The 19,908-nt window shown below is 43.8% G+C and overlaps 1 protein-coding gene across 7 annotated transcripts in view; it reads right to left on the reverse strand.

Moving 5' to 3' along the window:
* Nucleotides 1-17,042, reverse strand: part of MED15 (mediator complex subunit 15) — a 67,802-nt gene extending 50,760 nt beyond the window's left edge. For 6 of the 7 annotated variants that reach the window (XM_080919574.1, XM_080919573.1, XM_080919572.1 and 3 more), the window contains exon 1: nucleotides 16,923-17,042. In XM_080919574.1, coding sequence (XP_080775700.1) covers nucleotides 16,923-16,990 — 68 coding nt within the window. In that variant the 5' untranslated portion in view covers nucleotides 16,991-17,042. The remainder of the gene's footprint in view (nucleotides 1-16,922) is intronic. The other variant, XM_080919575.1, reaches the window with a different exon arrangement.
* Between the last annotated feature and the right edge of the window lie 2,866 nt (nucleotides 17,043-19,908).

Consider the following 19,908-nt stretch of genomic DNA (forward strand, 5'->3'; position numbering starts at 1 on the left):
TTTGAATTTTGAGACAGGGTTCATGAAGTTCAGGCTGGCTTTGAACTCACTATATAGCTGAGGATGACAATGAATTTCTGATCCTCCTGCCTCCACTTGCCAAGTGGCAGGAATTTCTGTCCACACCTATTATGTAAGTGGCCTGCTGGCAAATCACTACTGTGCACATGGTTTGTCCACCCACCTAGGACAGAAGCCTGTAGTTTACATGTGAGACCCCTCACCCTGAATGTTAAAAACCCAAACCACTAGTAATAAAGTCCTAGGAGACAAGTGAGAAAGAGGTGTCCAGTGTTAGGATGACAGATATATTATAGGCTTGTTAACAGAGAGAGAAATATTCAACATGTTTGCCATCAGACAAGAAAAAAATGTCTCTGATGCTTCATGCATTCAGAGCATCTATCTGTCCATAGCTCCTGCCTCCTTCTTTACAGTGTGTTACAATCCCACAGAGACTTGGGAAAGCCCCTAATTCCTATCCTTATTACACCCACAGGCTCTAGAAGGTAGACCTCAGAAAAAAAGAACAGAGAACAACTATGCTGAGATACAAGGAAAACGGCATGGGAAGAATTAGCAACAAAAACTACCAAGCGCAGCATGCTTCTGTGCTCAGCACACTGTCTCTATAGGCATAAAGTATGAACATTCATTACTGGTTTACTCAAACACAGGGAGCAGCAGCAGAGATAATAAAATGGATAGCTACAGAGCAAGTCTGCGCATCATTCATACAACTCATAAGGAAGCAGCATGTGCAAACTGCTAACAACACAGGCACATGCCGGAAAACACAGCAAGAGCCAAACGTGGTTGTGACCTTTGAGAAGAAGAGTCCATAAGTAAAGGGTCAATGACTTTTGACATCCACATGAATTGTAGATTTCAAGGGGCTTGAGAGATGGCTGGAGGGTAAAGTGCTAGCTGTACTAGCACGAGGCCCTGCATCTGATGCCGGTGCCATGTGAGCAGTCAGCTGCAGCAGCACTCATCTGGAACCCAAGTGCTGGAAATATGAAGAGAGGCCTTGCTGACTTCCAGACAGTGGGAGACCCTGTCTCAAGAAATAAAGCAGAAAGCTGTGTGACAAAGGAAGACATCTGAAATTGACACCTACTGCTATGGTTTGTATATGTTCAGCCTAGGAAGTGGCACTATTAGGAGGTGTGGCCATTCTGGAGTAGATATGGTCTTGTTGGAGTAGGTGTGTCACTGTGGGTGTGGGCTTTAAGACCTTCATCCACTAGCAGCCTTCAGATGAAGATGTAGAACTCTCACCTCCTCCTGTACCATGCCTGCCTGGATACTGCCATGTTCCTGCCTTGATGATTATAAACTGAACCTCTGAACCTATAAGCCAACCCCAATTAAATGTTGTCCTTCATAAGACTTGCCTTGGTCATGGTATCTGTTCACAGCAGTAAAACCCTAAGCTTGTACTAAGTAGCCCTGGCTAGCTTGGAACTAGACTTAAACTTAGAGATCTGCTTGTTTGTCTCTGTCTCCCAAGCGCTGGGATTTAAGGTATGTCCCACCATGCCTACTCTAATAAATTTATTTACCTTTTTGGTTTTTTGAGAGAAGTTCATTATATAGCCTTAGCTATCCTGCAACTCACCTGAAGACCAGGCTGGCTTCAAACTAATTGAGATCTGCCTGACTTTGCCTCCTCAGTGCTTGGACTAAAGATGTATACAACCAAATCCAGTCACAGAAATTTTTTTAGTTATTAAAAATTTAATTGCCTGCTGTGATAGTTTGAATAAAGATGGTCCACATAGGCTCCTATAGTTGAATGCTTAGTCATCAGACAATGGCACTATTTGGGAGGAAGGTGTGGCCTTACTGGAGGAAGTATGCCACTTAGGATGAGCTTTGGGGTTTCAAAATCTCAAGCCATACCCAGTGTCTTCTCTTTTCTGGACGCCTGAGGATCCAGATACAGACCTCTGAACTACTTCTCCAGCAATATCTCTCCCTGTGTACCACCATGTTCCCATGACGAAAATGTACTAAACTTCTGAAACTGTAAGTCAGTCACAAGTAAATGATGCCCTTTATAAGAGATGCTATGGTCATGGTGTGTCTTTACAGAGAAAAGCAATGACTGTGACACCTGCTCACCTAAACTCTCCAGAAAGTTACACTTCCACATTTTTGGTTCTGAGCAGTACCAGTGCAATTAGGGAAAACAAGTGTCTGACATAAAGGCCAGAAAGTAGGCAGCAAAAAGGGAACCAAGAAGATTCTGGCCAATCTCTTTTGAGAAAGACTGTATAATGTAAAAGCTCCAGCAATGTTTAGTATTAAAAACATTGAAAAACAGTAGTCACAAGGACTCAAGAAGCTAAAATTGCATTTAATGACCTCAAAGGTCTTTTGTTTGAAGTGAAATTAGCTTCACATTTCTACTTCTTCATCTGAAGGCTGATAGAAGGCTTGCTTCTAGGCAGCTAGGATGAGGGTCTCATTGCCCATCCTCACAGTGACACACTTCCTCCAACAAGGCCACACCTACTCCAACAAGGCCACACCTTCTAATCCGAATTTCAACAAAGTTGCATTTAGTAATTCAAGCTAATTACTGAGGATGTTCAGGGCAAAACCGTCTACATTCCTTTCAGCATGGATCTTACCCAGGACAAAATGTGTTTTATGATTTAAAAGGGTAGACCATGACTGAAGCTCATGTTGTTGTAAACAGATGGTTATTTGTCCATCTCTTCTATGCTGGTTTTAGTACCAGGAAAAAAAAAAGTGTGAATAACCAGATAAGTAAGACCATCCATGCTCACACCCCTGCAGGTCCACCAGAGCTAGGAGGAGAGCTATGGCCTAAGAGGTGTACACACATCACTTGAAAGAAGTGATAAGGTGAATCCCAAAGCTGGGAAAGACAGAAAGGTTTGTCAGTCTTTTATCCTCTTTAGGTATCTTTATTTGAAAAGAAAGCCTAAAAGCAAATGAAGCAGGCAAGTTTGATCTGGGAGACAGTCCCACTGTTGCAGGCAGAAGCTCTGGCAGAGCTGCTGGTAAAGATATGAGGTTGGAGCTGAATGAGCGACAGGTAAAACCACCAGTCATAGAATCAGTTTAAAATCCAGATGTTTAATAATGGCAAATAAAGTCATGGGGGGGGGCACCAAATAATAAAAGCTGAATGTGGCTCATCCTTATTACCTCAGTCCTCTGACTAGCAGCTGATTTCCAGGAGTTTTTGGTCAGCTTGCCCCACAGAGTGAGTTCCAGTTCCACCTGGACTAGAGACCAAGACACTGTCATTAGAAATAATGAATTAGCAAGGTATGAGGGCTCACACCTGTAATACAAGGCAGCTAAGGCAGAAAGACCAAGCAAGTTTGAGACCAGCGAAAGGTTACAGAATGAGACCCTCTCTTAAAAAGTGGGGTGGGAGACTAGCCTAGCCTGTGTACACTTTAAACATAACATTCAGGAGGTAGAGACTGACAGACTTCAGAGTTCTATAGGTTTGTCAGGGCCACAATAATAAGAACTTGTTTCAAAAAGGGAGTGTGGTGGTTTGAATGTGCTTGGCCCAAGGAGTGGTATACTATTAGAAGGTGTGGCCTTGTTGGAGTAGGTGTGGCCTTGTTGGAGGAAGTGTGTCATTGTGAGGGTGAGCAATGAGACCCTCACCCTAGCTGCCTGGAAGCCAGTCTTCTAGCAGCCTTCAGATGAAGATGTAGAACTCTCAGCTCCTCCTGCACCATGCCTGCCTGCCTGGATGCTGCTATGCTCCCATCATGATGATAATGGACTGCACCTCTGAACCTGTAAGCCAGTCCCAATAAAATGTCTTTATAAGAGTTGCCTTGGTCGTGGTGTCTGTTCACAGCAATGGAAATCCTAAGACGGGGGTTAAGAGGTAAGATCTAGAGATGGCTCTGTGGCACTCGCTGCTCTTACAGAGGACCCATGTTCTTTTTCCAGCACCTACATGGTGGTTCACAACCCCTAAGTTACTCCAATTCCAGAGATCTGATGCCCTCTTCTGACTAAGTGCCATGTGGTACACATGTACATAAATAGACAAAACACGAAAATACATAAAATAATTATTTTAAAAAGAGAAAATGCACATAATGTAGCACAGAAACAGAATCTGGGGCTGGGGAGATGGCACAGAGCTTAAGACTTGGTACTACTCTTCCAGAAGAGTTCAATTCCCAGCACCTATGTTCGGTGGCTTACAACCACCTCCAACTACAGCTCCAGATCTGACACACTCTTCTGGCATCCTCAGGTACTTGCATGTACAACAACCTGAAACATAATTTAAAACAAATCTTAAAAAAACTTAAGGTTTAAAGCTAGTTCAAAGACTTGGGAAATTTGCTTGCCCATAGTGAGTATAAGCTAAAATGTTTTTCTGTTCTTAAGAAGAGTATGTGTCACAGAGCATTACTCAATGAATGTGAGCCACTGTTGAGAAAATTTTGATTCATTTTTCTTTGTGGTGCTCAGGATGGAATCCAGGGTTGTGCATGCTAGGCAAGTGTTCTACCCCTGGGCTCTGTTCCCTGATGAATCACATTTCTAACCCTTCCAATGTCCGCTAAAGGACAGGAAGCTCTTCTATCAACAAACCATGCATTCTTCAGGTCACAATGCTGAAGTTAGGAGGAACTTGAAGGGAGGCAAGGCCAGCGTCTCCATACAGCTGAAAGGTGACTTTTAGCTGCAGCTCCGTGTCACTTCACCCCAGATGGACAGCTCTGTCTGTGCTTTCCACACAGGCCTGGCTCTCATCTAGTCCTTCTGACCTCTTCAGAGCAGCAGCACCCCACATCACTGTCCACCTTCTAATGACACAGCAGCCAAGTCACTGTCTCAGTATCTAAGTGGTTTCACCTTAGAAGGAAGAAATGGTGAAACATCAATTGTCTGGCCACCAAAGCAAACACCTGGGCTCTAGACCTCACAGGTAGCGGAGGCACACCTGCCAAACTATACTACAGCTTCTTTCTTTATTAGCAATCGTGCAGTTCTCAAACATAGGCAGGTTTCCTGACTTAGAATCATTCATTCATGTGTGTATATGAGCACACAGTGTGTAGACGTACATCTGACACACAGAGGTCAGAAAGAGGTGGAGTTACGGGTGTGTCTGTAACATACCCAGCTTGCTGCTGCATGGGTGCTGGGACTGAAACTTCAGTAAGCACTCCCAACAACTGAGGCATCTCTCACACCCCAGGTTTACAGAATAATATATTTCAGAATTTAACTATCTACATACAGGAAAGGACATTTGGACTTGCAGAGAGCAGAGATTTGCACATTTTCTCTTCACACTTCTCTCACTGCTCAGCTGAACTCCCCTTCTGTGTGCCCTGGAATGCCAGTGACCAAAATCAATGAGGGTTAGTCTGAAGAAGAACCTTCTGTCACTTTCAAACTCTGAGCTGCCTCAAATAACATGAGTCTCTGCTATTTTCAACCTATTGGTTTAGCCTCAAAAGAACTAAGAAAACGGGCATGATGGTAAAGGCCTTTAGTTCCAATGCTCAAAGGCAGGCATACCTTTGGGAGTCCATGGTCTACATGTGAATTCCAGGACAGCCAGAGATACATAGTGAGACACAGCCACAAACAAAAACAAGCAAACAAAAAAGAGCCAAGAGCTGGAAAGACCTTTTGATCCCTAACCTGATGTCAAAGGGCTCCCCCATGTCTCAACTGTCACCAAGCAAAATCACACAACACTCTGACTGCATGGTTTTGTAGTACTGGGGCAGAGAGCCTATCTTTAGAGATCAACACTCACAGCTAAAAATCACACGGCATCCTGGATATAAGTTACAATAGTCCAGAAGAGAATAGAAAATGCATGTGAAAGAACACTGGCCATACACTGTCACCTCTCAAAGGAAACAAAAAAAAAGTTTCCTATTATCTCTATTTCTAGAAATGCTCAACAATCCATGGAAGAACTCCTCCCAAAAGAGCATTACATGATGTTTTTCTTAAGCAGGCAGGATAGCTATGCATGGTCTATGCCCCTTGTGAATGAAAGCTGTGGGCACACAGGGACCAACTGAAGCAGAGAAAACAGCTTCAGGCAGGAAGAAAAAAACTACAGCTCAGAACTAGCCTCAGAAAAGCATGTGTGTACACATCTACCAACAAAATAGACATTCAGCCATATTACAAGTGTATGGGTCTAGGGGAAATGTTTCCTTATATCAATCATGACCACAACTGGGCAGAGAGATTATAGAAATACTTTCCTGTTTTTAATCCCCTATAATGTTATCTGGTAGGGAATGAAGTGCTACAACCAAAATTCTGGCTATACTGACCAAAATAGGAGAAAAGGGCAGGGCTGAGGCTAATGCCACAGAGTTACTTCTTTGAGGCCAAGGGCCCAGAGTCTGTATCCCCTCATCCCAGTCCTTCTCTGGGAAAATGAGCAGAGAAGATTCATTAAGGACAAAGATGAGCCTCTGAGGTACTGTGTGTGTAGTAGGCACTTGAGAGGTGATTAAGCCTTGGCCACTACTTCCTTCCCTTTGGTCTCTAAATTAGGTATTTGTTTTGCTTACCAAACAAAGCCACCTTAAGAGATTCCTCTTTGGTTATAATAGTCTGTTTATTTCTTATTAAATGAAAAACAAAATCTTCTTCTTAAAGATTTATTTATTTTATGTATATAAGTACATGTTAGCTATCTTCAAACACACCAGAAGAGGGCATCAGATCCCATTACAGATGGCTGTGAGCCACCATGTGGTTGCTGGGAATTGAACTCATGACCTCTGAAAGTGCAGTCAGTGCTCTTAACCGCTGAGTTATCTATCTCTCCATCCCTGAAAAACAATCTTACTGTGTATGTGTATATGTGGGGGAGAGGGGGAAAGAGACAGGGAGAGACAGATAAGACAGATAGACAGACAAAGAGAAATGTAGGAAGTATGGAGGTTAGAGGGTAACTTTGTAGATGTGATTCTTCCTTTCTCCTTTATTTGAGTTCCAAGGATCAACTCAAGTGAGTGCCTAAACCATTTACCCTGCTTTTTAAAAATCACAGGGTCTACTTATACAGCCCCTTTCAAAAGAGTGCTTTCCAAGCTGCTGTTGGGATGGGACATTTCTCCTGAAACGGCTAGTCCTGACACCCACAACCCAGATCACCCTGTATCCATCTCTAAGAATCAGTACAGCATAAGGCTTCCTCTGCAGGAGTGGATATCTGACTTCTGCTGTAGTGGGTTGGTCTCCTACATACAGAGCCCAGAGTGTAAAGTGACTACATCTGCCTTGGAATAGGTTCCCAGTACCCACACAGCAGCTTACAGCCACAATAACTCCAGTTCTGGGGAACCTGGTACACTCTTCGGGCTTCCATGGGCACTGCATGCACATGGTGCACATACATACATGAAGACAAAACACTCATACACATAACATAAAAATAAAGCTGAGCAGTGGTGGTGAACTCCTTTAATCCCAGCACCAGGGAGACAGAGAGGCAATTCTAAGTTCAAGGCCAGCCTGGTCTATAGAATGAATTTCAAAAAACAAAACCCTGTCTGGAAAAAAACAAAATAAAATAAATTTAAAGAAAATAAATTTTAAGAGCAGAATAGAAGCCACAGTTGTAGATACCTATAACCCCAGCATTCAGTAGACTGCCATTGGAGTATTTTAAGTTCAAGTGCAGCCTGGGCTACATAGCAAAAAGAAAGACACAAAGATTTGGGATACTGCTTTGTCCATTTCCTATGCCATTCCTACTCAGGAGGTGAAGGTAAGAGGTTCAGAAGTTCTTGGTCATCCTGCTAAAGTGGGTATTTTGAAAACAAATAAATAAATTTTAAAGAAGAGACATATTCATCATGGGAGGTATCTTTGTAAAGGAAAAAGAGAGAGAAACTAACTGACAGTTGAAGTGAGCCCTTTCAATCCCTTTGGCTCTCTAGGATCAGGGTTCTATTTGATTATCTTTTTTTTTTTTTTTTTTTTTTTTTTTTTTTTTTTTTAAGACAGGACCTAGTAGTTGTGTAGCCCAGGCTAGCCTTGAAGTCCTGGAATTGCAGCAAATACTGGAATTACTGGTACACATTTCTTGATAGGTATAGGGGAACACATTCAACAATGGAAAGATTTTTGGTTTTTCAAGACAGGATTTTTCCGGGTAGGCTTTGCTGTTCTGGAACTCACTCTGTAGACTAGGCTGGTCTTGAACTCAGAGATCTGTCTGCCTCTGCCTCCCTAGTACTGGGATTAAAGGCATGTTCCACTACCACTGGGTGTGCTCTCTCTCTCTCTCTCTCTCTCTCTCTCTCTCTCTCTCTCTCTCTCTCTCTCTCTCTTCTCTCTCTCTCTCTCTTAACTTTAACTTTAAACTACATCCTGGTAAGCTGCTAGCCTGATCTACACAAAGAACCCTCTCTGAGGGGTGGGGTGGGGTCACTCTAGAAGTTGGAGATGCTCACAGGCTAAGAGAGCATATTGCTCTTATAAAGATCTAAATTTGATTCCTAGCACCTACATCAGGCCGCTCACAACCACACGCAACTCTAGCTCCAGGAGATTCTGACCTCCAGGCACATGTACTCATGTGCATCCTACACACACACAAATAGTTAAAAATAAAAATCATAAAAAAATTAAAAAGCTCCATCCCATGGTGTAGTAGTGAGCATCCTCATTCCACCAGGGTGTAAACGCTCTTAAATTACTTCTTTGGGAGAAATGAGTGAGGAAATGAACAACATAAGATTACTAGAACAGAGTGTTGCCAGAGGGTCTTCTAGAGAAATGGTCTGTTTTCATTTTATGTGTTCCAAGCTGACTTAGTTTGTTAGCCAGTGTTTTCATGTGCTACTTTTGTCTTTACCCAAGCTAACTACCCAACAGTAAGCCCCAGAACCACAACACCTCAACAGGCCCAAACCAGTGCTCACAAGAATCCTGTGCGTTCTAACACTCATGCTAGACAGGAATGAATGCTTATTGCATAAGCATTCATGTTGTTCCTAGTAGGAAACAAACCTTGAAGCAATCTCATATGAAATGCCTTTGCTTTACAGACTTTCAGGGACAGCAAAGGGCAGGACAGACAGCCCACTCTCCTAGAAGAGTTGCTCAGCACAAGAAGGATGGGTCTTTTCAGCAGAACAAATTAGGTGCATAGCAGTCAAGGAAAAAGTAGGACAGGCAAGTGCAGGCCTGAAGCAGGATGAACCCTCAAGAGTTGAGTCTATAGGCAATGTACAGCCACTAAACACACATCCTGGGCATCAAAACAGCTGAGAGGGAAAAGTAAAGTACAAAAAAAATTAGGACTCAGGGGTCTTTGAACTGTACTGCTTGGCTTTGTGATTTTAATTGCCCACTTGAAGTCTGGAAAGTTCACTAGAATTCCTTAAAAATTTCCCCTTGTGTGTCTAATGGAAACTATTAGCCTAAAAAAAAAAAAAAAAAAAAAATGCTTAAATGGCTTCTACCCAGCCAGCGACTCTAGCAGGTAGATAATAACATACCCACAGTCCCCAACCTCAGAATGGCTAACAGCCATCTTCAACCAGCCACAGCGTCGGTTACTGTCAGGTAACAACAGAAAGATCTCTGGTCAGAAAATGAATATAAGATTCTCAGCTTTCCTCCTTTTCCCCCAGCAGCTGAGAAGATGGCTAAAGTAGAGCAGAAAACGTGGACCTTCCCCAAGTCCACCAACCATCACATGGACCCGGACCAACTGCAGAACATGTACAACGCCTGTGACCTGCAGCAGAATCAGCACTCACTACTTAAGCACCTGAGAAAGGCCAAGGAGGCACCACCCTCGGGGAAGCCAGAGGTGGTGAAGACCCTTCTGAGGGACATGATCATCCTGCCCAAGATGGTCAACAGCACAGTGGACATGGACAATGGCAAGACCTTCAACCAGAGACGACCTGAGCAAGTTTTTCCATCATCTACCAGGCCATAAAGCATGCCCAAATCCTCCCACTTCATTTCCCTCAAAGTAGCAATGCTTAATAAAGAATGACCAGGCAGGAGGGTCACTTGCAGAGTTCATGTAGGGCTCAGCCTGTGATAAGAGGTCAAAGATTGTCAGGAAAGAAGGTGTGGTGACTAATGCCAACATTTGCAAGGCAGAGAAGGCAGGATCTGAATTCAAAACCAGCCTGGGTGGCATGAGACTCTAGACCTGTCCCCTCCCCCCACACACACCAAAGAAAAGGTATTAGGGGTCCTTTGTCCAGTCTCTAAGGCCCATGGAGACTTGCTAAAATTATAAATTGGAAGCTCAGTAGTAGCAGGCTCTTCTCTAAAGGTTTCCACTTGGCTGTAGAGAGAATATCTCTATCTGTATAAATGTGGCACCTGGCAACAATAAATATGGCCTATAGGTTAGGCAGGAAATAGCAGAAAAGATCCTGAGATCGATAGTGACAGGCACAGGACATTTGCCAGGAAGATGTGACAAGACAGATGTGTGGTACCTCAGCACTGGTGACCAGCCACCTGGCAGAATGTAGATTAGAATGGGTTATTTCAAGTTATGTTCTAGTCAGAGAAAAGCCTAGCTATATGGCCAAGGTATCTGTAAATATAGTTTGAGTCTGAGTCTTTATTTTGGGGAGCCTGGGGCTGGGATGTAGGACCAAACCTGACTTCTACACTTGGCTGGGATTAATTTTGAGCGTCCCCTTACCCAGTTCCATGAAACAAACACAACCTTACTCTCCCAAATATTAAAAGGTAATTTGCCTCAACATAGTATGATCCAATAAGCATCCATTTGTACCATGGAGAGAACTAATTACAAACAGCAATGACCTCTTCCTAGGCTGCCTCTCATCTAACAACTGCAATCCATGCACCCACCTAAGCATGCTGGCTGCCTATGCCTACAACCTTAGCATCTCAAGACCAGTTCAAATAACCCCTTCTACTCAGTGCTATCCTGTCTCAAGGCCAAATAAATAAAAATAAATAAAATAAAGGAAAAGAAAAAAGAGGTGTGTGAATACAATATGTATCAACTCAACACACCTGATGTGGTACATGCACTTGGGAGATAAGGCAGGAGGATTATGAGTTCATGGCCAACCTCTACTACCCACTGAGTTCAAGACTAGCCTGGGCTATTTGAGAGCCTTGTCTTTTTTGAGACAGGGTCTCTGTGGTGGTTTGACTATACTTGGCCCAGAGAGTGACATTATTAGGAGGGATGGTCTTATTGGAGGAAGTGTCACTATGGGGGTGGACTTTGAGAGACTTTCCTCCTAGCTGCCTGGAAGCCAATCTTCTGTTTGTCTTCAGAACAAGATGTAGAACCTCAGCTCCTACTCCAGCTCACTGTCTGCCTGGATGCTGCCATGCTCTCCACTTCAATGATAATGGAGGGAACCTCTGAACCTGTCAGCCAGCCCCAATTAAATGTTGCCCTTATAGGAGTTGCCTTAGTCATGATGTCTGTTCACAGCAGTAAAACCCTGACCAAGACAGTCTCTTTATGTGGTTCTGACTGTCCTGAAGCTCAATGTGTAGACCAGGCTGGCCTCAAACTCACAGAAACCGACCTGTGTCTGCCTCCCATGTGCTAGAATTAAAGACATGTGCTTCCATGGATAGTGAAACTTTGGTGTTGAAGTGGGGCAGGGACCACAAGTGCCTGTCTGCCCTGGCCCCATAGCATGCTCTGCTTGGCCCTCTGACACTTTACCAGAACACAAATACAGACTACCTTTCCCCAGTTTCAGCTACTCCTTCCTCTATCTGTTTAGAAATGTGCTACATTAAAGATCATCAGAGACAAAAAGCCCCAAGAGTAAGAAAGATGACAGACCTAGGATTCGTTAGCAGGGGAATTTTCCCTTGGCATAAAATTTATGATTATTTTGCATATTTTTTATTCTATCCATGTTTATGTTCTCAATAACAGAGTTCAGTTTATTAAAGTTCTTGCCTAGAGGAAGGAAAAAGAATAGCATAACAGGAGAATTGAGAACAGGGTATAGGCTAGGGAGATGGTTCAGTTGGTAAAGGCTTTGCTGCAAAGCATGAGGACCTGAGTTTGATATCTAGCACTGAGGTATGTAATTCCAGGCCTGGGACAGTGGAAACAGGGATCCCTGGGGCTTGCTGCCAACCTATACAGCTGAGTAAGTGAGCTCCAATTTAGTGAGAGATCTTGTCTCAAAAAATATGATAGAGAGAAACTGAGAACAATGTCCACTTCTGGCTTACACAAACACACAGAAAAGGTGACAAGTAACTGATAGTGCCCTTGTACTCACTCACTGCTTATGTATTTGCTGTGACCCTACTGCATGTTAGGCCTCGACAAGTCAGAACAGATGCATACTTGTTTTCCAAGAGCCTGAAAGCCAGGGACATGCAAACATTAGTCCAAAAATCCTTCAAGGAAAGCCTAAGCCCCATAAAACCCTGCTCAGCAGGATCTAGGAATGGTTTCTCCTATGGTTCTCCAGGAAATATGGTGCTTCATTAAGTCAGTAAAACCAATCTCTCTTTTCCTACCTACTCTCCTCCTCCGCGTTCTTTTAAATGCCACTGCATTCCATTTCCTGGGCTTGGGGATTCCACCTTCACCAACCCATAGCCATAGTATCTCCTATCCCTGCAAGAACAATAGAAGAGTTTTCTGTCCAGTCCCCAGATCCTACAAAACTCACACAGAAGTCTCTTCAGTGTTTCTCCCAGCATCCTTGTGAGACAAACTAAACAAGCACTATTTCACAGATGCACACCCTGATTAGAAATGTCAAGCAGTGCCCAAGGTCACAAAGCCAATGAGAAGGGGTAGATTCCAGAGTTTCACAACAGGTACTGTAATAGGAGATGCTGATCAGGTGGTCCCCAGGAAAATACTGCCTCCTGTACTCTTCATGATGCAAAGGTCTAGAGTTCCCTGGGAAACTGAAAAGAGCTGAATAAAGTGGGTTGACCCACTTTAAATGAAGGGATAGGGAAGGATCTGAAGTATCTGATACCAAAGCAGACACCTAAACAAAGAAAAGCTGCCCATGACAAAGGTGGAGAGATTCTTTAGTCACAATCTTCTCAACACCCTAAAGACTCAGTAACAGTTGTTTTAGAGATAACAGGGGCTAAAGGTATAGATCAGTAGCAGAGCATATGCTGAGCACACGAAAGGCTCTGGCCTCAACCTCCAGCAAGTAAGAACAAAGAAACGAAGGAAGAATTTTGAAAGTTAAAGTGGAAAGACGGAGAAGCTGGACCACAGGGGAAGCTACAGAACAGTAAGACTACAGGACAGTGGACTACCTGATGAAGGCATCAGGCTACACACTGCCCTCATTTGTGCAGTCTAGGAAAGGCTAAGTCTAGACTCCAGTTACAACTGTCAAGCTTGCTTTTTCCTCAATGAGAGATGCTTCCTCTCCACTGAAACTTTCCAGAACCTTCCCAGTGTTCTGGTAGGCTCCCCACTCCCCAACAACTGAAGACTGAACCCAGGGCTTCATGAGAACTACATAAACAATCTTCTACTAAGCTACTCTCAGTCCTAGGCTTTCACTATTCCTCATCTAATATAAATCACTATGGTCTGAGTGCTTCCCAAACAGCATCACCACAGGCGGAAGTCAGAACTAAAGATGTGTAGATTAGCCCAGTATAAATCTTCTTAAACTATCAACACAGGAAATCAAGTCACCAGCAAAGTAAACCCTAAAGAGAAAACAAGCAAACTGAAGAAGTGAAAACACCCAATAAGCTTGACACATGTCTACTTGACACAGGTGACAGTTATCTGGGAGGAATGGAACCTCAAGGAGAATATGGCCTGCAAGCCCGTGGGGAATTTTGTTGATTAGTAATTAATAAGGAAGGCCAGGCACACTGTGGGCAGTGCCCCTACTAGGTAGGTGGTCCCGGATTATAAAAGAAAAAAAAGCAGCCTGAGCAAGCCATGGAAAACAAGCCAGTGTGCAGCACCTCTCCAGCCTTTGCTTCAGTTCCTGAGTCCGGGTCCTTATTCAAAATAAATGTACATAATTTGTTTTGTTTTAAGATAAGGTCTCTCCACATAGTCCTGGCTGTCCAATAACTCTCTCTGTAGACCATCCAGGCTGGCCTCAAATACATAGAAATCTTGCCTGTCTCTGCCTTCCAAGATTAAGGGCATGCACTACCACAGCTGTCTGGTTTTTATTTCCTTTTTTTACGAGTACAAAGGTTTTGCCTACCAGTATGTTGACTACACCAGTTTCTGCCTGGTACCCACTAATGTCAGATAAGGGCTTTGGAAGCCTTGGAAATGGAGTCATGGATGGCTGTGAATCACTTACAGGTGCCCAGAATTGAACCCTGGTGCCTTTGTAAGAGCTACAAGTGGTCTTAACCACGGGCTGAATCATCTCTCCAGTCCCTTGGACCTTGCTTGAGTTCCTGACTTGGCTTTCCTCCCCAAGCTGCTTTTAGTCATGGTGTTTTTCACAGCAACAGAAAACAAACTAAGATACCTTTTACTCTTAGAAAGCAACCTTTGAAGAGCTCACCCAAATTTAGTAAACAAATGTTGCCCTCTCCACAAAGATACACAGGCCCCAGTCCCTGGAACCTCTGACTACCTTTCACCGTATCTCAAAAAAGGACTTTATAGATGTGATTAAGATACAGGCAACAAGATTATGTTCCATTATTCCAAACTGATCTGTGAAATGCACAGAATGTTCTCTAACTGAATGCAGAGAGTGTCAGAAGACCAGCCAATGTTAGACAGAACAGGCCACAAAGAAAGCACGAGTACAGTCAATCTCCAGGAACAAAACCTGCCCTGACAAATGTCCAAGAAGGAGGATACCTAGTCTTACAAGTGTAAGGAGTAGAATTCGAACAGCAACTTGAATGGAATTGAAAGCAGATTCTGTCCCTAAAAGCCCCATCAAGAAGTAAATATTGCCAACATCTTGATTTCAGCCCTGGAACTAATACTCACCAAATCTTACAGGAGCCTCTGACATAAAGAAATGATCAACTATAAAGGTGTTTTAAGTGCTAAATGCATGGTAATTTGTTACTACAGCAAAACAAAACAAAATACAAGCAGCAACATCTTCCAGCCACAGAGAGCACCTCAGTATTCACAAGGCAGCTGCATTTTGTGTACCCAGTACACTTCAGTCTTCCCCAGACCTCAGACAATTCTGCAGCCCTCCCCTACTGTCTGTGATGACAACTTGCTCTTCTAATCTACTGTACTGGGTTTCCCCAAAGAATCCTTGCCCTGGGGCTCAGACCATTTCTCAAGACTTAGAGAGAACTCAAGTACATCATACTGCATTTGTGGGCTGGAACTTGGCTCACACGCTGCTCTTGCACAAGACCCAGGTTTGAGTCTCAGCACTCACAGGGCAATTCATAGCCCCTGTAGCCCCAGGGAATCTTATACCCTCTTCTGACCTCTAAGAGCACCAGACATACATGGTGCACTTATAAAGAGGCAAGCAAAACACTCACACAAATAAAATAAATCTAAAAAAATTAATAAACAAAACACTTATTTGCTGAATTGTCTGCAATGCAGTCCAAGGGTTATTTTGTAGTGGTACCAAGCCCTGGCATAGTATCTCCTTCTCTGCTTTACCCCAGCTTCCTTCCACTTCACTCCTTCCCACCCCCACCATCCAGTTAGTCACCAATGTGTCCACACATTTATCCCCTTTTCTCTGGAATCTGTCTTCCACTTTCAAGTTCCAGCATCTAATACTGATCTTTAAGATCTCTGCCAACTAAGTCTTCTACAACTAACTCAGGAGACCATACGCTAGACAGTAATCTAAGTGAAAAAAGACAGAACCCCCACCCAGCCCTCCAGAGGAAAAAACTCCTCAAATTGCCTAGTTGGCCTCTCTTGGGTCCCTTATTCACCTCCGGGGCCTCAGGAGCCTTCCCCACACTAATGCTGCACCACCTCAAGGCAGACATGTAAAACATGGGTACAGGTTGTTCCCCCAAAACGCCCATCACTCACCATGCCAGCATCTGCTCATCCTCATGACTACTTTGCTTCAAAGACCCAAAAACGCTCCACCTACAGCATCCTTCGTGACGCTTTCACAATCATCTGCTGGGAACGGTGGCCTGTCACCCTCCTACTTTTCTCTCTAGAGCTCAATCTGTCACCTACTCTACAAGGCTGCTCCAGTCTACTCAACTAACTGACACTTTAGCACCCAAAAAAATGACTGAGCATTGGCACAACTGTAGTGCCTCTTGACCGACAGCCAGTACCAACCCTCAGGGGAAAGGCGGTGCCACAGGTAATTTTCTAAACACTTCGGGAAACTCAGTAAAACAGCTAAGCGAAACAGACACTCAGCAGTGCTCCGCGGGCAGAGGGCACCCCTGCCCTTCACTCCCTAAGTTTATTTCCTGCTACCTTTGGCCAAATTGACACACCTTGTGGAAGAAACGGGAACACTCTTCTCTGTTCCCACTGCCTATGACCCAAACACATACCAATCTTCCAATTTTATCTTCCATTCACCCTCCTCCAACTCATTGGTGTGGTTTTCGTTTTGTTTATTTATTTTTTGTAAAAGAAGCCACGCGTTACCCCGGGTAAAATCTCTGGCTGCCTCTTTCTCTTTCTATATTCGGTGCGAATCGAAGCAGAGAAAAATCTGCACTCAAGCACACAAATGACGGGGCGGCTCAGGACGATGACTCACTAGCCAGGGCTGCTGGGTTTGCAGAGTGCGACCCCAGAAGAGCTAGCCAGCAGTCCCTGTCTGCCAAGAAAGGCCAGGGAGACCACGGGAGGATCCTTGCACGTCTCCGGAGCCCAGCGGACGCCGCAGGTTCTGGCCAGGGTCAATAGCTGGTCTAGCCCGGCCTCACCCTCCTCGCCGGGAAGGTCGGACCACCCGGTTCTTGCCCCTTGCCACACTCACATTTGGCTGACCAGCTTCTGCCGAAAGGCGGCGCTACGCCAGTCCGTCTCTTGCCCCGAAACATCCATGCCCGGAGCCCTACTCCTGAAGCCCGAGTCCCTACCGGCCACCGCCGCCGCCGCCGCCTCTACCACAGCGACAGGCCCGAACGCGGAAGTCTAGCGATCCCGCTACTGGGCCACGCCGGAAGTACGGGGAGAATTGTGGGAAATGGAGTCTCACATCTGTATACGCATGCGCGAGACAGACAGAGGGAGAGGGACAGGGGAGAGGGGAGAGGGGAGAGGATGGAGAGGAGAGAGAGGGAGGAGGGGAGGAGAAGAGAGAGAGACACACACCCCTATACATATTTTGTTGTTGTCAGTGTTGGGATAATTGTATAACACATCTTTTGGTATTTTAAATAAATTTGGTATTAAAATACTGGGATTTTAATATGTAACATATGTTAAGTGTATATAAGTATACTACAGTCATCAAAATAAAACTAGTATTTAACCAAAGCAACTTTAGGCATAGGACCTCTGCTCATTGAATCATTAAGCTCCATATTTAAAAGAAAAGCAAAAGCCAATTTCTGTTAATGCTTTCTCTGTGGTTCATATTCCTTACTTCTTAGTGGTTCATCTCTTAATACAAGACATTTTGACTTAAGTGGCTAATTATTGCTGTGCTTGAGTATCTTGAGTTCACCTTTCAATGTTTATATGATTTAAGTTTAGAGTAGCAATTATAAGGTAACTAACCAATTTTGAAGGTCTTGGGTTTTTTTTCCAACTATATGTAAGGCCTCAGTGAAGAACTTTCTATGTTCCAGCCAGCACAGCACTTGGGAGGCAGATCTCTCTTGAGTTCAATGCAGCCTGGTTTATGTATTGAGTTCCAGGACAGCTGGGGCCTATATAGAGACACATTGTCTCAAACAAAAACAAAAAACATGCAAAAAGAACTCCAAAATAAGTAAGTAAGTAAGTGCATAAATAAATAAATATTCATGTGTTTATTTTTATAGGAAAAAGCATTTTTATTTTACTTTTGGTCTTTGGAAAAGTCTTAAATACATATGGATTAAAAACTGAGTGTGGGGGCTGGAGAGATGGCTCAGCTATTCAGAGCATTGACTGTTCTCCTAGAGGTCCTGAGGATCTGTTGCCCTCTTCTGGTATATCTGAAGACAGCTAGAGTGTACTCATATACATAAAATAAATAAATCTTTAAAAATAAGCTGAATATGACAAACCTTAAAGAGGAAACTCAGACCTGCCAAGTATGGCGGTGTGTGGTGGGCAGTTCTCATCCCAGCTCTTGGGGGACAAAAATCTCACAGGACAAAACCAATGTAGGTTGTTTATCCAAATCTTACATCCCTAAGCCATGTGGTCAGAGACCTTCACACAGCACTGAAGCTTCACACAAAGAGCTCTAAGATAATAGAGCATTTCAACGGTGAGGGGCAGCTGCTGGTCCATGAAGAAATCAACATCAACAGGGGTAAGCTCATGAAGATAATTAGAAGGCAGTTACAGCTGAACAACAACCAAGCCTTCTTCCTTGTAGTGACCAGGTACACGGCGAGGACCTGTGAGCCCGTCTCCACGACCTATGAGAGTGAGAAGAATGAGGACAACCTCCTGTACATGGAATATGCCTCCCAGGTGACATTCAGATCTACATTAGCTGAATAAGACTAGAAAAAAATGCCTAATGTTTGTTAGGCCCTTACCGAGGGAGTGGGAGAAGGGTCATTGCTACCTGTAGATGCACATAGGCACCCATCTAGGATATCAGGAATTCCTTGTCAAGCAGAAACTGAGCTTCGTGCAAACACATTCAGCTTGGAAACTCATCTAAATTAGGCTATATTGTTTTTAAACGTGAGAAAGTTAAAAATAAAATACTTTGCACCCTAAGCTGCCAATAAAACAAACAAAGAATAAGTTCACAAACCAACCTTGGTGGTGCGCATCTTTAATCTCAGCACTTGGGAGGCAGAGGCAATTGGATCTTTGTGAGTTCCAGACCAGCCTGGTCTACAAAATGAGTTCCAGGGAAGCTAAGACTGTTACACAGACAGACTATTTCAAAAAACAAAACATTATTATCATCATCATCATCATCATCATCATCATCATCATCATAGTAATAAGGGGCTGGAGAGATGGCTCAGTGGTTAAGAGCACTGACTGCTCTTTCAGAGGTCCTGAGTTCAGTTCCCAGAAACCATATGGTGGCTCACAACCATCTGTGATGAGAATCCAATGCCCTCTTCTGGTGGGTCTCAAGACAGTGACAGTGTACTCATACACATGAAATAAATTAATCAATTAAAAAAAGAAAAGTTTAACATCATAAAAAAATAATAACACATTCATAAGGTACAGTGGTTTCAATGCCAGCAGTTTGCCAACTCTGGTAAGTTAGTCACAGATAATGTAGCTTCTTTTGTTTCAATCTTAATTGTCAAAATGTACTCTGTACTCATTTCACACAGTACCCAATAAAATACATACACATATGTATGTAGTTACAGAATGAGTTCCACTACAGCAGAGTTCCGGATGTTTCCGGCGTGGGCTATAGGAATGTGAGTCTACTGATCAGATAACAGACTCTGAGCAGCCCCTGTGGAGAAGCAAAAACCAACCCAAAAAAAAAAAAAAAAAAAAAAAACCAGGCCTCAGAAGTGTCAGGGTTGAGGATCGAGGACGTCATCGGTTACATAGGCAGCATCAGATGGAGAGCCAGGGAAAGGCATGGTCTAGACTACCAGGCAGGTGGGCAGAGGCAATGAGGTCCACCAACAAAGGGGGACCAGATTGATCCAGGAACAAGCGGGAGTGCCCCGCCTTCACTATCAGATGGGTAAATCCTTGTGTAGCCCTGGGGTGCTGTCATGGTGCTACATGTCCACCACTTCATAGAGTTCAAGGGAGGGAGTTTACCCTTTTGTTGGTTTGTATAATGTGACTTTAATATTTCCCACGTG

The sequence above is a fragment of the Micromys minutus genome (genome assembly GCF_963924665.1).
Source record: "Micromys minutus genome assembly, chromosome: 7".
In the NCBI taxonomy this organism is placed as follows: domain Eukaryota; kingdom Metazoa; phylum Chordata; class Mammalia; order Rodentia; family Muridae; genus Micromys; species Micromys minutus.